At 39.2% G+C, this 15,963-nt stretch overlaps 1 protein-coding gene across 1 annotated transcript; it reads left to right on the top strand.

Moving 5' to 3' along the window:
- The first annotated feature begins 315 nt into the window (after positions 1-315).
- Positions 316-15,347, top strand: LOC135479956 (lysine-specific histone demethylase 1A-like). The gene is made up of 18 exons (XM_064759814.1): positions 316-566; positions 1,522-1,690; positions 2,197-2,330; positions 2,969-3,047; positions 4,459-4,551; positions 5,643-5,749; positions 6,008-6,089; positions 6,408-6,514; positions 6,934-7,076; positions 7,260-7,350; positions 7,891-8,025; positions 8,837-8,910; positions 9,672-9,820; positions 11,131-11,226; positions 12,118-12,320; positions 12,785-13,027; positions 14,024-14,105; positions 14,670-15,347. Exons 1-18 carry the CDS (start codon positions 384-386, stop codon positions 14,933-14,935), a joined length of 2,436 nt encoding a protein of 811 aa, XP_064615884.1. The 5' UTR covers positions 316-383; the 3' UTR covers positions 14,936-15,347.
- Positions 15,348-15,963: the final 616 nt, after the last annotated feature.

Below are 15,963 nucleotides of genomic sequence, written 5' to 3'. Positions count from 1 at the left end.
AAAAGACACGGGGCGACAACCTATGCCACATGGTAGAACACTTGGTGTAGGATTTAAGTATTACATAGAAAAAAAAACGTTAAAATCTCCCTAAGGCTAGACAAAGGCGACGCATCCCCTGCAAGTGTGGAAATTAAAACAGCTTTCCAATTACCTTCGAATTTTTTTTTTCTTTACGCCAGAGATCATGGTTTTGTGGCGAACATGAAACGCCGAACTTTGAGTAAATTCGGGGAATACGGAAGTACACGAACTTACCCGAATGGGAAGCACGCCAGAAACCGGAGCAGCTGCAAAGACAGCTGAATACAACAACGTGACCGTCAACATTTAACACAAGCTTATCTATGTGACGGCATTATCTGCCGATTGATACCAAAAACATGTCATCGACGCCGAGTAACTCGAAGGGAATGTCTGTGTCTTCATTAATGTCTCAAAAACTGGAGAAAAAGGATGCTGATTCCGGTGGAGAAGATAGGAAGAGATCGAGTCCTATGGAAGACAATGAGAGTGGAGACAGTCAGACAGATGGCAGACGGACTAGTCGACGCAAGAAGGCACGGGTACGTCAAAGAAAAGACTTTTCTGCCTTAGTGTTTTCAGCTTTTCACAGCAAGTGTAGTCCTTAAGAATGGACGTAATACCATGTAGACTTGTCAGTAGGAGTATAGAAGATGTGGAAGTTGCTTGCACTTGACTTCAGTACAACAACAACAACAACAGCCCTAAATACTAGGGAATACTATACCATGGGAATGGTATAGTAGTTTAGGCCTAGTACATCCTTCTTTTCATCCAGGCATTGACTGTGTGGGTAATATAGCTCAACATATTTATTAGCATTATTTTTATGATAATGTCACAGTCTTAGTGAAAGAATGAAATCTAGAAATAAATGAGCTCTTATGTGATGGTGAAAGCTAGGATATGTGGGCTGTGATAGGAAACAAGGAACCATGTGTCACAACTTGGAGGATCCTAAGCTATTGAAAAATGTACTCGGAATAGCACAACAATGTAATATTTACACTTGAAGTCAAGGCTTCTTAAAAGAACCCTCCAAAAACCTCCCACCCCTACCCCTGACATCCCATCCCCCTTTGACATAACATACTAACATAAAGTAATTAAAACATTTACCTGCCTGAACTTTTAAATCATCAATCTGAGAAGTCGTATTGGCCTGTTCGGCAATGTATAAAAAACCGGTGCACACTTTAATTTCTAGCTGCGCTTGAAATGAGCAGGACACTCCTCTGAGATTAACTCTCACTTGTAGTGTTCCTGCAATTATTATTGTAATATAAACAAACATATTCTTCTTTCTCATCTCTTTGTTAACGATCATAAAGCTATAGTTAAAAAATATGTACACCCATGCATAATCAGAATGAAATGTGTAAAAGTGCCAGAGACAATAAAGTCAAGAAATCTTTTGCTTCTGCCATTAATGTTGGATAAAGAAGTCTTTGTGTTGTAATCATTTAGTATTGAAGTGGGTATAAATTTATGTTGTAGAAGGTGGAGTATCGTGAGATGGATGAGCAGCTAGCACACTTGTCAGATGAAGAGTACTACTCTGACAGTGACAAGAAGGAAAAGCCGCCGGTCATACCTGAGAGGCCTCGACCCCCAGAGCATGAACCAGAGGAGGACAGTGAGAATGATGACCCAATTGTTCATATGGGTAAGTCAGCTGGCTTCCTGCCAGATACTATATTGAACTTGAAGGAATGCCTTCAAGTTCTGATTGACTCTTGCCAATCAGTGCTTTGCTGTATACATTTGCTGTTGTCTTCTTTCCTGTTTGCATAACGCAGGTAGGTGTGCCTGCAGGGAATCTAGGCAGTAAGCTTTTAAGCAGAATGTAATATTTTTAGGAGCACATGATTAGCTCTATTAGTATATTGTTCTGTTTGTCAGCAAAGTGTTGCCTGTCTTTTCACACTTATCTGCTACCTTTAGTCATGAGCCGTTGACTTAACAAGGCTCTAGTCAAGTGCAAAGACAACACAAAATCTCATTTGGCATGACACAGCTATTCTAAAGTTGCACTTGTTTTCAGCCAATATTGGGTACCATCCAGATTTTTAATTGAGCTCATAGTAGTTGTCAACAGCCATCAAACCATCTAGGATTGAGGCCTTTGTGTAGCAATCAAATTTATCTGATCAAATAAATTGTTTTCTCCAGGCCTGGAGGGTGCTGCTTTTCAGAGTCGTCTCCCCTTTGACAAAATGACATCTCAGGAAGCCTCCTGTTTTCCTGACATACTTCAGGGACCCCCGCAAGCACAGAAAGTCTTCTTGTACATCAGAAATAGATTTGTAAGTTTAACAAATGCAGGTTTTATTTTTTCTTTTGGCTTAAGTGTTGCAGGAAGCAGGAAAGTAGTTCTAAGGTACTGTAGGTACTACTGCATGGAAAGCTGGATGCCACAATGTTAGATATTAGGGTACTTTACCAAGGAGAAAAATTGAACATCAGCTGTTAAAGCAGTGTATGGCATCATCATTAATATGGAGATTAATAAAATGAAATGAAAGAGTTTCATATAATTTCTAATGTATTTGGTTAGAGATTTGGGGCAAGATTTAAGTGGTCTTGTCAAAAGCTGCATTGTGGTGAAATCCGCCAAGCTATTTTTACTTCATTGCTTGAAGTTTCACTAGTGTACTTTTGATCTTAAAGCGTATACTTTTGTGTAACTCAAAAACATGTGAAGGATTGTATGATTGGTTGATTGTACTTTCAGATGCAAATATGTTATTTTGATTTTAAACATATTCTTATTGCACCTCTTTTGGGGCAGATCCACTAACTTTCTGAACCAGGTTTTTTTTAAGTTTATAATAATTCTAAGCATTATACATGTACTTGGAATTTCTGACTGGATGAAGTGAAATTTTCCATGTTCATATGATACTCGGTGAAACCTTTAAAGTCAAGGTCTCTTCTGTTCCAGCTTCAGCTGTGGTTGGAGAATCCCAAACAGCAACTCACTCTTGAGAACGCACTCCCCTTGATTGAGCCACCATACAACAGTATGTAGACTTTACTCCTACTTAAAATTCATTTTTATGAAACAGTAAGCTAAGGAACAGAATGATGTAAGTTTCTTAATAGGCATCAATTGGTTAGACGGCATCATGCAGTGAGTAGCTCAAAGCAGACAATATTTTTGAATTCTACTGAGATTGTCGGACTAAATATCGATTAACCTCTGTGTCAGTGGTTGCAAAGGTGCATAAATGCCTTAGCTTACAGACAGACCATGTATAAAATGGATTTGGATATTAAGTATTGTGTATGCAGAGAGCTTTGCTGATAGGGTAACTGAACAGAGAGACAATGTCATAATCGGCTGCACATGTTGTCGGGACTAAGGATGGCAACGGTCTTCGTGTATCAGTAGATATGAGCCATCTTTAGACCGGATTTTCTTGCTAGTATTTCCCATTCAGTTTTGGGCCTTTTGATAAGGTGTAATTCACAAAATTCCTGTGCATGCACATCCGTGATTGACATTTCTGACCTTTCAGTTCACATAGTCTCGCACATTAAACGTTGATTTCTTGTCAGTTTTAAAACCATATTCCCAAAATTATCAAAGTACAAAGAGGTCAGTCAAGAAGACCACCCTTTGACCGGAATTTTGGGCTACTTTAGACCTGTACATTCTAGTTTTTATGCTGGAGCATGTTTGACCATTAGTGCTGCATGTACTGTCTCTGTGTGCATTAGGTTATAGGGTCTTAAGATGTCATGGATACAAAAATTAGACAGCTTGACGAGATGCAGGAATGGGACTCGTCATTGATGTAGCGGATACACAAGAGTTTGGAGTGTAGATTGGTGTGTTTGGTGCTTAAGCTATTTATTACGATCAACATATCTGTAAAACAAGGATTCAAATATTCCACTGGCGACTGAAAAGACTGTGTGATGGGAAATTTTAGGTAGCTTTTCTGGGGGAATGGGTCCATTTACCTGATGAAAATGGGCCTAGCGAAAGACCTGAGATCATCAACCAGTTATTAACTTCATTTCAGACCTAAGCACCTTTTACTTTGGATGAGACTGGTACTCAGTTTTAATCTTGGCTTAACTTTTAATCCTCTTTTGAACAACTCATCCTAGACAAACAAATACTTGAAGTTAATTATTAATTTATATACATTTAACTTCAATCGTTATTTCACTCACAATACACACCAGTCATTTGTAAATTTTAAAAATGAACTTTTTATAAGGAAAATTTATAAAAATTCTGATATGAGTTTTTTTTTGTGTAAATTCAAAGTAAAAGAAGTTTGAAGGCGTGCAGGTGTATAACTGAGCCAAATTGCAAGCACAAATACATATGATTGTAGAAGCTGCACCAGGACAAATTTAAATCTATGAAATTACTGTTATATTTTGTCTGCTGAACTGGATGATGGTGTCTGTTTCCAGGTGATGGCCCTCTGGTTATGCGAGTACATGCTTTCCTGGAGAGATATGGTTACATAAACTTTGGTGTCTTCAAGAGACTCAAACCTTTCCCAGGTAAGACAAATCTACAGTACCCCCTGTGCTGGGTGGAACAGATCTCACCCATTCTCACTGCAGAAATCTATCTAGCCTGTAATTGGAGGAACAGATCTCATCCATTCTCACTGCACAAATCTGTCTTGGCCTTTGCTGAGAGGATCAGATCTCATCCAGTCTCGCTGCAGAAATCTGCCTAGCCTGTAATTGGAGGATCAGATCTCATGCATTCTCACCCATTCTCACTGCACAAATCTACAATACCCTCCAGCCTGTACTGGGGGGATCAGATCTCACCCATTCTGACTGCAGAAATCTATCTAGCCTGTAATAGGAGGAAGAGATCTCATCCATTCTCACTGCACAAATCTACAATACCCTCCAGCCTGTACTGGGGGGATTAGATCTCACCCATTCTCACTGCAAAAATCTATCTAGCCTGTAATTGGAGGAACAGATCTCACCCATTCTCACAGCACAAATCTATCTAGCCTGTAATTGGAGGAACAGATCTCATCCATTCTCACTGCACAAATCTGCCTTGGCCTTTGCTGAGAGGATCAGATCTCATCCATTCTCGCTGCAGAAATCTGTCTAGCCTGTAATTGGAGGATCAGATCTCATGCATTCTCACCCATTCTAACTGCACAAATTTACAATACCCTCCAGCCTGTACTGGGAGGATCAGATCTCACTCATTCTCTCTGGACAAATTTACAGTACCCTCCAGTTTTTGTTTAAGACATCCAGGTGTCTCCTAACCTCACTGCTGGCCACTTATTAACTTACACGTAATTTACTTTGTGAAAAAGGATGTAGAACATGTCAAAGAGATTTAGTGTGTTGATATTTGGAGGATTTCCAAACAACAAGAAACTTGAGGAAGTAAATTCACAAGTAACTGGATGCGATGTATGATATTTTCTTACTTTCGAACATTACAGTTGTTGAAGAAAGTACTAGGCTGGACATATCATGAAAGTGACTCAAATGTAGCTATATATGGGGATAGAATGCCAGTATAGTACATATCAGATTTATGTACTAACTGATGGCTGTTGCTTAAATGAAGTATTCTTGATAAAATGCCTTTTTTTGTTGAAATACAGCCAAGAAGCATGGGCGTGTGATCATCATTGGGGCTGGCATAGCGGGGCTTACAGCAGCTAGACAACTCATGGCTTTTGGTATGGATGTGGTAATTCTGGAAGCAAGAGTGAGTTATCTCCCTTTATTCAATTTACTCCAAATAATGCACAGATATTGGAGACCATACAAAATAACTTTCAGTAATAGAGATGTAGCTTTGTATTGCTAACAGTTTACATAGATGTTATTAATTTTATATTTTTGTGTCCTGATGTACCAAGTATGTACAATTACCATGGTGTGGCCTAAATTTTTCAATTCCCTCTCTGTATAGTCTGTTTTGTTACACTCAGGCTATACTGTTTTAAAATGTGTCTTATTTAAGGATCGAGTTGGTGGACGGGTGGCCACATTCAGGAAAGGAAACTATGTGGCAGATCTTGGGGCAATGGTTGTCACTGGATTAGGTAAGTAAAGTCGCCATACTAATAGACAAAAAGCAGTGTTCATATTGAGTTTGCATTGCCAGGATGATCTACTGGGTGACTTCCTTTAACTAAAAGATTCTGTGGAGACAGACACAGGCTATAAATATTGAAGATGTAATTATATTTATATTGAAGAAATCATCATTTGAAAGCTGACACCACTTCAAAGTACTAGTGGCTTCATAGTTCAATATAGGGCGAGAAAAAAATATCACTGTGTGTATGTATATGTGTTAGGAGGTGCAAGGTATGTTAATCTAGGCTATCCCTGCATTGATGTGTGTTTTATCTTTCCAGGTGGCAATCCGATTACTGTATTGAGTAAGCAGGTCAACATGGAGCTCCACAAAATAAAGCAGAAATGTCCTCTGTATGAGAGCAATGGTGGTACTCTGAGCACTACAGTAAGTCCTCTGTCAACATACGCCCCCAGTTCATTGTGAGAAAACTCCAGTGACAGTCTTATGGATAGAGTGTCTGTTATTATTGACAGGCCCAGGTTCAAACCTCAGCTACGTCTTTTAAAATCAGTAAAACCTGTTATCCTATATACTCGTAGCTATAATTTCCTGGAATGTAAAATGCCATGCAAAATTGTATGTAATTTAAATTATCAGTAATTCATACGTAGCTTCACACGATTTTTCATGAACTCATCACTAATACAGTTTATACTAGAGGGGTATTAAAAATGCAAGTCAGCTGATGCAAAGTGATAACCGTTTGGTGTTCCTTTATTCCCACTGATGTAATGTGGAGTTCAAGTTAAAGCATATACCTAAGAAAAAGATGTGTGAATGTGAGGAGCTGTTCTGTTTTCTAGGTACCCAAAGAGAAAGACGAAATGGTTGAGCGAGAATTCAACCGTTTGTTGGAAGCCACGTCCTACCTGTCTCATCAGATGGACTTCAACTTTATAGGAGGCAAACCTGTGGCCTTGGGGCATGCTCTGGAAGCTGTTATCAGGTGAATAAACTTTTGTTACGTATGTGAAGAAAAGCTTTACTTGGTTACAGTGAGCAGTGATTTGCCTCAAACTTTACCTGGTGTTTCCTTCGCTGCATTTTCTTGACATAATTGTATGAGTGAAATACGGTATGGTGAAAGTGAAGAAGCAAGAGTCCTATGAATAAAACTTTCCATTTCCAGATTACAAGAGAAGCATGTGAAAGAAAAACAGTGTGAACACCAGCGTAATATTATCAGCTTACAGGACAAACTTAAAAAGAATCAACAGCAGGTAACATTAATAAAAGATATGGGTCAAGATCAAGATTCTTTAAGGTTTTAATAGCAGGGTATCAATGCCCCTTTTGTAAGTAGCTACAAAAAGTTTGAATGAAATTATGATTTTTCTGTTCCTTTCACGTCATGGCTTACACAGCGTGATATTTACGTGCACATCTGCAATATTTTCACCTCAAACCAGGCAGATTGTACAGGAACTATTTCTTAGAAAAGATTTTGTTTTAGGGGATATTAGTGAGTTACACCTGTTATATGGCCTTGTTCATCATACACCTTTTTGAATCATGGTCCCAACTCTAGTTTTCCAGGACGTGGCTGGGAAATTGCCAATGTGACATTAATTTATAGTCATTCATTCATTTCTTGTTTCTCTTAGGCATTGGGTAGCTCTTTACGAAGATAGAAGTAAGATAATATACAAATATTCAAATTGATCAATTGGTTCAGCTTTGCTTAATTTTTGCCACTAGTTTATTTTCGTATCTTCAAGAATGTTGTGTTTCTAGAAACACTTTTTTTTTTTCATATGCAGATGATAAACTTAAAAGATAAGGTGTGTGAGTTGAACAAGCAGTGGAGAGAGGCGTCAGAAGTCAAGCCTCCGCGTGATATTACAGCTGAGTTCCTGGTGAAGAGTAAACTGCGAGATCTGACAGCTGCCTGCAAGGTAAGACTGCCTGGGTTATCATCACCAAACCAGTACTGGGGTGAACCAGAACCTGTAGATGGACGGTCTGTAAATGTGGCTTGATGCAATTAGGCTTCAACCTTGAATAGGGAATTTGATTCTTTCACTTTCACTTATTGGTGACAATAAGCAGTAAACAATGCAAATGTGAGCATTTGCAAAGCCTTAAATTTGTGACCACTTGTATTGTGCCAATATGACATGTAAATGTATGTCACATGTGGAAAAGTTAGTCAATAACTTGCTTATGTTGGTGGTTTACCCCAACCATGCTGGTTTCCTCCATCGATAATACTGACTGCCTTTGTATAAGTGTAATATTCCTAAGTACCAGTATTTCGTTAAGCCACAATTACTTGCAAAAGGGGGAATCCTTGGCCTGGTAGTTAGCAAGGTTGTTAAGCACATTGACCTAGGAGACTCCCCTCATGCGGGCTTCTTCCATGGTCGTACGTGGGAAGGTCTGCAGCAACATGTGAATGGCCATGGGTTTTCCATTGGCTGTGCCCGTTTTTCCTCCCACCAAAATGCTGGCCACCTTCATGTAACTGAAATATTCTTGAGTGTGGGGTAAAATCCCAATCACAGAAATAATAACACGGAAGCAGTAAAATACCTGAAGAGAGCTGTGTTTAGCAGATATTACAGCTGAAGTGATTGACAGTATTACACACAAATTACTGATGTTGTAAAAGCTGTCATATTAGTTCCATATTGCGATATGGTGATATTATTTATGATTCAGTTGTATAAATGTGTAATGCTATTTTGGCATTATGTATTTATTCAGGAGTATGATCAGTTAGTGACACAGCAGAAGGAGATAGAAGAGAAACTACATGAGCTTGAGTCTTCTCCTCCCAGGTAAGGTAGCAAAAGTAAATTTTTGTTGGTGAGGATTCTCCATATTTGCTTCATATTATCAGTGGTAGTTAATGGTGTCATTGAAGGCAATGTTCAGCGATTCAGAGCTCTTGTAGTGTGTATTTTTGTAATCTTTTGGTCACAATTTTAGAATGGTCAGAGAATACTCATATTTCGTGAGTGAGGGGCAGGAAATATTGTAATAGTTTATTAGAATAAGAATTGATCATGGTGAAAGGCATGAACAGTGAACTTCTGCTAGAGTGAAGATATCATGTGTTGGCAAAATCGCAAGCAAAAGTCCCAAAAAGCGTTTTTTTTTTAATGTTGGATATGTCACATATATGAATTTTTATGGAGTTTCTTGGTGTAATTTCTGTATCTCATTTTTGTAATTCTAATTGCTACTTGCTAGGACATGCAAGGTTTGGGTTCAAATCTGGCCTTGGACAGAATTTGTAGTGCCTCGACTCTCACTATTGTGGGCCCTTGGTGACAGTCAATGGTCTGTGACACTTGTGTAGCCATTTGTGCAGTCTAAAGTTCCTTGAAAAGCCCTTGTCTTCTGTCTATATGGTGGCATATCTGTACCTTGCATTTGAGAAAGTTTGTCAGTAACATGCTAAAGGTCAGTGGTTTGTTCTAGACACTCCGGTTTTCTCCACCCTGAAAACTGATCTTCATTGTAAAAAGTGAAAAGTTCTTGAGGATGACGTTAAATGACAATTAAATAAATGAATAAATTTATTTTTCTATTTCAGTGATGTGTACTTGTCCTCCCGAGACAGACAGATCCTGGACTGGCACTTTGCCAACTTGGAATTTGCCAATGCCACACCCCTCTCCATGTTGTCCCTGAAACACTGGGACCAGGATGATGACTTTGAGTTCTCAGGCAGTCATTTGACAGGTTTGGATTCGTTTGCCTGCATCTTTGTACAAGTGTACATTAACTGGCAGAATTTTTGTGAACTTGAGCATAGCCAGAAAATGACAGGAAAAGCTGGCGTAATTATTTATTTGTTTTATTTGATTGGTGTTATATGTCGTACTCAAGAATATTTCACTTATATAACCACGGCCAGCATAATGGTTTGAGGAACCGGACAGAGCCCTAGGCAAACCCATGACCATCTGCAGGTTGCTGAACCTCGGCCACAGAGGCCTCCCGCATGTAATTAAACAGTGTTCATACCATTTGTCCGTGTTGCTCAAGAACGTGATGAAGAATTACCTTTTGGGTACATGATACATGTAGTTTGTCTATCGGAGTTCTGAGACTAAGTTTTAGTGATCACACCTGGGTCGGGTCATATCAAAGACTTTAAAAATGATACATGCTCAAAGACTTTAATAATGGTTGAGCGTCCACCTTGAAGTCGGGAGACTTGGGATCAAACCCGGGCACGGTCATATCACAGACTTTAAAAATGGTACATGCTGCTGCCCTGCTTGGCATTAAGCACTAATAGGTGAGAGCAAGAAAACATGACTGTTTGGCCCTGTGTCAGTATAATGTGACTGTGTGGGGTCTCATGTGTGGTGCCTTGATACTTCAGTTGCGACAGCATTTTGGTGACATAGACACCCCCTGCTACAAGAAGATACATTATATGTACACAAACCTAATGATGACTCCTCATCTTCATATGACTGAAAAATGATTAAATACAACGTTAAACCCCAGGCATACATATACGTTCTTGTCCAAATGACATCTTTATAGAAGATATTTATAGAAGATATGTATGATGCGACCTGACCTGAAGAAGCATCCAGACTTTGCAAAGTTTCAAACAACTATTCCTGGATAAATGAAGCCACATGTTCAAAACGACTATTCAGTTATTTTTCAATTCCTGCGACGGAGGAGGCGTGGGTTTGATTCTGGGGTTGGAGTGGGTTCTCTTATGTGGCTGTTTGTGTCTTTCAAAGTTTGCTGTTTTCTGCCAGTATAATGTTTATACTTGACACATGTGAGAAAGTTTATCAGTAACTTGCTGAAGGTCATTGGTTTATAGTTCAAAATCCTGTTTCCTCAACCCATAAACTTGACGGCCATCATACAAGTGAAAAATTCTTGAGTGTGGTGCTAATCAAGTCGAATCAATTAAAGGGCAGGTAACACGAAACATAAAATACATATTATAAACCATTCAGGAAGAGTTGCCTTATCTGTTCATTTGAAAGTATTAAATATATGTGTGTTTTTGTCTTTAGTGCGAAATGGTTACTCTTGTGTCCCTGTGGCCCTGTCAGAAGGTCTGGACATCAAACTGAGCACAGCCGTGCGCCAGGTGCGATACAACCCTAATGGTAAGACTCGTTAAATACCTTACACCTTGAATATGCCTGTAATTACACACTAACAAGATTCCTGTAAACTATTCACTTTTGCTTTACTTTAATGTTTTTATTCCATAGCTGTGGCATCTTTGTGTCATTTCGTATAGAAAATGCCTTCCCGGTAAAACCTTGCCAGTGCATTTGCTCACTGATCCACTGTGAAAATAAACTCTGTTTCAAGCTTGATAACCATATGGCTATATATACATGTACTAGAATATCTTCACTCATACAGGCCATGAAATTTGGCACGAGAGAAACGATCGTTCGCGTGTCGGTTATGTGGAGTGTAATTGTGCACACTAATAAATTGGTTATGCGAATCTCTCCTCAGGAACATTTCCTTAAATGCAGTGCTTTATCTGCGTAGTGCTCAACGGGTATATTAGAGTTACCCAAACAAGGTTGCCAGATATCCTCAGGGTCTGATTTCACGACAGTTAACGCAAAATAGAAGTCGTGTCATTTGTTAGAGCTACCTCTTCCCAGCTTGTTTTAATACTTGTCCGTTGGCAAAAAACTGTGAACAAAAGCTGTCATTTGGTGACGTGATGCTGCAGAGTGTTCTACTGAACTTGAACTCAATTATGCACTAAAAGCAGTCACCAGCTTTCCACCCTGACCAAATTTCGTTAAGGTTCGCATTTATTTACTCTGTTTATTAATCGGGTCAATGTATCCGCGCTGTCTCCTGTTATTTGTGCTGTCAAGTCCATGCTATTAACTTAACTCCTGAGAAGGCGTCGGTGTTAAAACAAAATATTAAAACTTTTGGCTTAGAAAGTACTATTTGACTTTCAGCCACATTTTCCGGCCATGAGCAGGAACTGATGTCATATGAATTAATAATTGTATTTGCAGGTGTTGAGATTGTGACGACGCATGCCCGCAATAACAGCAACCCCCTCACCTATAAAGGTGATGCCGTGTTGTGCACCCTGCCCCTGGGGGTACTGAAGGAGTGTGTGAGGGGTGGAGGAATCAACAGCGTCCAGTTCCTACCTCCCTTACCGGAGTGGAAAACTTCAGCTGTGCAGAGAATGGGATTTGGAAACCTAAATAAGGTACTTGCAATGGATATTGACATTGTTTAACTTAAATATAGTTGGCAAAGGTTATTGATCTGAAACTGAAGTCATCAGAGTACATGAAGATTGTGTTACTCTTTTCTGTTATATTGTGCACTTATATGCATTTTGTAGCTTATTTTTGACCAGAAATCAAGTGCACAAATCTGAAAATGTTATAATACATTATTAGGAGAAGCTTGTCGGCAACAATTCTTGTGAAAATTTAAAACATAGAGTTCACGTTTAAACTGTAAAGGAACAGATCTGCGCATGTCTGTCCTTGCCTGAACAGTTCATCAGATTTACTTCATACTTGCCTTGTGTATTTCTGAGTACCAAAGCAAGTGCATTGCCAATTAGTTGAAAAAGATGACAGTCTGGTATGGCTTGCTATCAAGATTTGCTTTTCTGATTAACTGTATTGATTTTTGTTTTTCTTTGTGTGCTGTTTGTGCCAGGTTGTGCTATGTTTTGACCGTATCTTCTGGGACCCTAACTCTAACCTGTTTGGTCATGTGGGCAGCACGACAGCCAGCCGGGGGGAACTATTTCTGTTCTGGAATCTGTACAAGGCACCTGTCTTACTTGCCCTGGTGGCTGGGGAAGCAGCGGCCATCATGGAGAACGTCAGCGATGATGTCATCGTGGGCCGCTCCATCGCTGTCCTCAAGAGTATTTTCGGCAACAATGCTGTACCACAGGTAAGATAACATCAGGTTTCAGTGCCATTGTATTTCAGGAACTAATTCTAACGCTGATTTTTGTGTGCAGTTCGATATATGTCCTATATGATGGGGCCTCTGTGGCTGGGTAGTTAGTGTGCTAGCCCAGTACAGAGATTCAGGAGCCTCTCCCCAATCCAGTCACAGTAACTTCAAATGCAGCACATACTAGCGTCCTCTCCAGTTGTATGTGGGAAGGTCTGACAGCAACCAGCAGATGCTACAGTGTTTCCTCTTTAATAGGACTGTCCACCATCACATATGGCGTAAAGCACCAGTGAAATAAATAAATAAATCTAGAATGTCATGAAATAACCAAGCTGATGGAAATGTCACTAGGCATCTCATAATACACTGGATATTCTCTGTAAATGGTGTTTATTTTGTTAGAGCTTAATCTTTTTATAGGTTGTGTTCTGTGACTGTTTAAGTGTATAAAGGTGCATCAACACCAGTATCATCCTTCCATTGTTTGCATTCAGCTTTTGTCATATATTCTCAGATATGTATTTTAACTGAGGAAAATGTTAAGTATGGTAAAAGACAAAACTTTGTATTAAACTGAGTTACCTGGAATCATTGAGCAGTCCTGTAAAGGAACAGACAAAAAGTTCTGGATACGACTCACTCTCAGACATCTTTCTGTTTCATGTGTAAATTGAGATGATAGAAGAATAGTTTTGTGGGCTTGTCATACAGAGGAAAGCTAATCAGACTTCAGCAACTTCAGATATGTGTCGTTGTTGTATTTGGAACTTTTAGCAGTACCGCTATCAGACTGTCCACTGTATGCCAAGACCTGCAAGACCTTTCCTAAAGGTTTTGATATCAAATGTGAAAATTAGCCGTTGACACCTGTACAGGTATTACTTTTATGTGTGATACAAGCCTGGTTTAGCATGTAAGACTAGTACTGGCATTATACTTACAGGGATTTATACATGTGATTTATGTGAGTCTATGTTTGTTTGACAGCCCAAGGATACACTGGTGACACGCTGGAGAGCTGACCCCTGGTCAAGAGGATCGTATTCATTTGTAGCGGCTGGATCCTCAGGTATAAATGACAGTGAGAAACTGACCTTTCATCTTACAATCTTTTGGGAACTATAACTGAGTGGTCAGGCTGCTTGCCTTTGAATAGATGTGTCACTCAAGATGTAGGTTCAGTCATTTTTGATGTCAGATGTACATGTACTCTTGTGCGGTCTTACATGAAGATTGTTCACAGCTACTTGCCCAACACCAATATAGCATATCACTTGTGAGAGTGTGCCAGTAACTCGCCAAAGTTCTCGGGTATCTGTAAAACTGGAGGCCATCGTGTAAATGAAAAATTCTTGAGTATGGCATGAAAAAACAATCAAATAAATCTGTTAATATAATCATCATATACGTCATCATATCTAACATGATCTATGTGTAGAGAGTTTACTTTGTTAAAATGGCATGATTGATCAGTGTGTAAATTCTTACATGTTTGCTATGTTTGGACAGTATATGGATCACATTCACCTGGGTCTCCCTGCTGCAATGGTATTACTGTATATTCTGTATTGAAGTTGATATGTATTGTATACACCCAGCATTCGTTCTGATCATTTTTTTTTTGTTTCTATAGGGAATGACTATGATCTGATGTCCACGCCTGTCCCACCCAACCCTAGTGTCTCTGGTGCTCCCCCTCAACCTGGAAACTTACCACGCCTATTTTTTGCTGGGGAACACACGATACGTAACTACCCAGCCACTGTCCATGGGGCGTTACTGAGCGGTCTACGAGAGGCAGGCCGCATCGCTGACCAATTCCTGGGTGCTCCTTACGCTCTACCCTCCAGACCAGCACCACAACAACAGACTGCGCCCCCTGTTGTCAATTTGACATAATCCTGTTTATTTGTTATATTTCTTATTCATTTTTCCACATATCCATTCATCAACTCAGATGAATAACTTAATTTTTTCAGTAAACTATCATCTTTGTTCAGGTTATTCATTTGAAGCGAAATCCCTTTTCTATAACAAAAAATAGGAAAGATAGTGAACATATTGTGTAATAACATGTAAAATCTCACTGTAAAGCCTGATGTGGCCTTACATGAATTTCATGCCCCATCTCACTTACTGGACATTCTTCACCTACATTCACACAATTCAGCACATACTGATGAGAGGAAGGAATCATGGAGGAATTATTGCCAGACTGTTGAGAAATCCATCAACTGAACTCATGGCAAATTATAATATGGCATACATAGGCCAGGGTCCTGGTATTCATGCAACTTTCTGAATTTTGGGGGGAGAGGGTCGGGGGGGGGGAGGGGTTAAGAAATTCTCTGTGGGATGCAATTTACAAAAATTTGGGAAGTTTCATAAGGCTTGGGGACAGTGTTGTTTAACAAGACCATCTTTTCTCCATTTTCACAGATTGATTGCTCCCAAGCTGACTGTTCGTCACCAAATTGGCAGCTACTTCTTTCATTTCACATACACACATAAACAGTTGACTTACACTCTGCACTTTTTTTTTTGTGCACTTGCAGCTCCATACTTTACCCAAGGCATGACCCAGAATTAGTTGTTTTGAAAAAAAAAAAAAAAAAAAAAATAATTAAAATAAAGACATTTAAAGTTTAGTTTTATTGCATTTACAGTGAGAAAGGTGATCTCTATGTATTAGCTATGACCTCGTCGCTTGATGTTCATGTAGCTTTACACAAAGGAATATATGTTGTTGTGGTTGTTGCCTGCCATCCTTGTGTATTCTAATGTCGAAAATATTCATACGTTTCAACTGTTAAATCCAAGTAGCAGGCCTTTTTTGCCTTGCTAGTAATAAAAACGCAGCAAATAAAAAGAGATAAAAAGGTAGAGTAGCTGTTTTTTTGTTTTTTTTTTTTGGAGATGAATGAAAG

Source organism: Liolophura sinensis, chromosome 1 (genome assembly GCF_032854445.1).
Source record: "Liolophura sinensis isolate JHLJ2023 chromosome 1, CUHK_Ljap_v2, whole genome shotgun sequence".
Taxonomy (NCBI): Eukaryota; Metazoa; Mollusca; class Polyplacophora; order Chitonida; family Chitonidae; genus Liolophura; species Liolophura sinensis.
The sequence above is the reverse complement of the archived record's forward strand: the minus strand, read 5'-3'. Positions and strand labels throughout refer to the sequence as shown.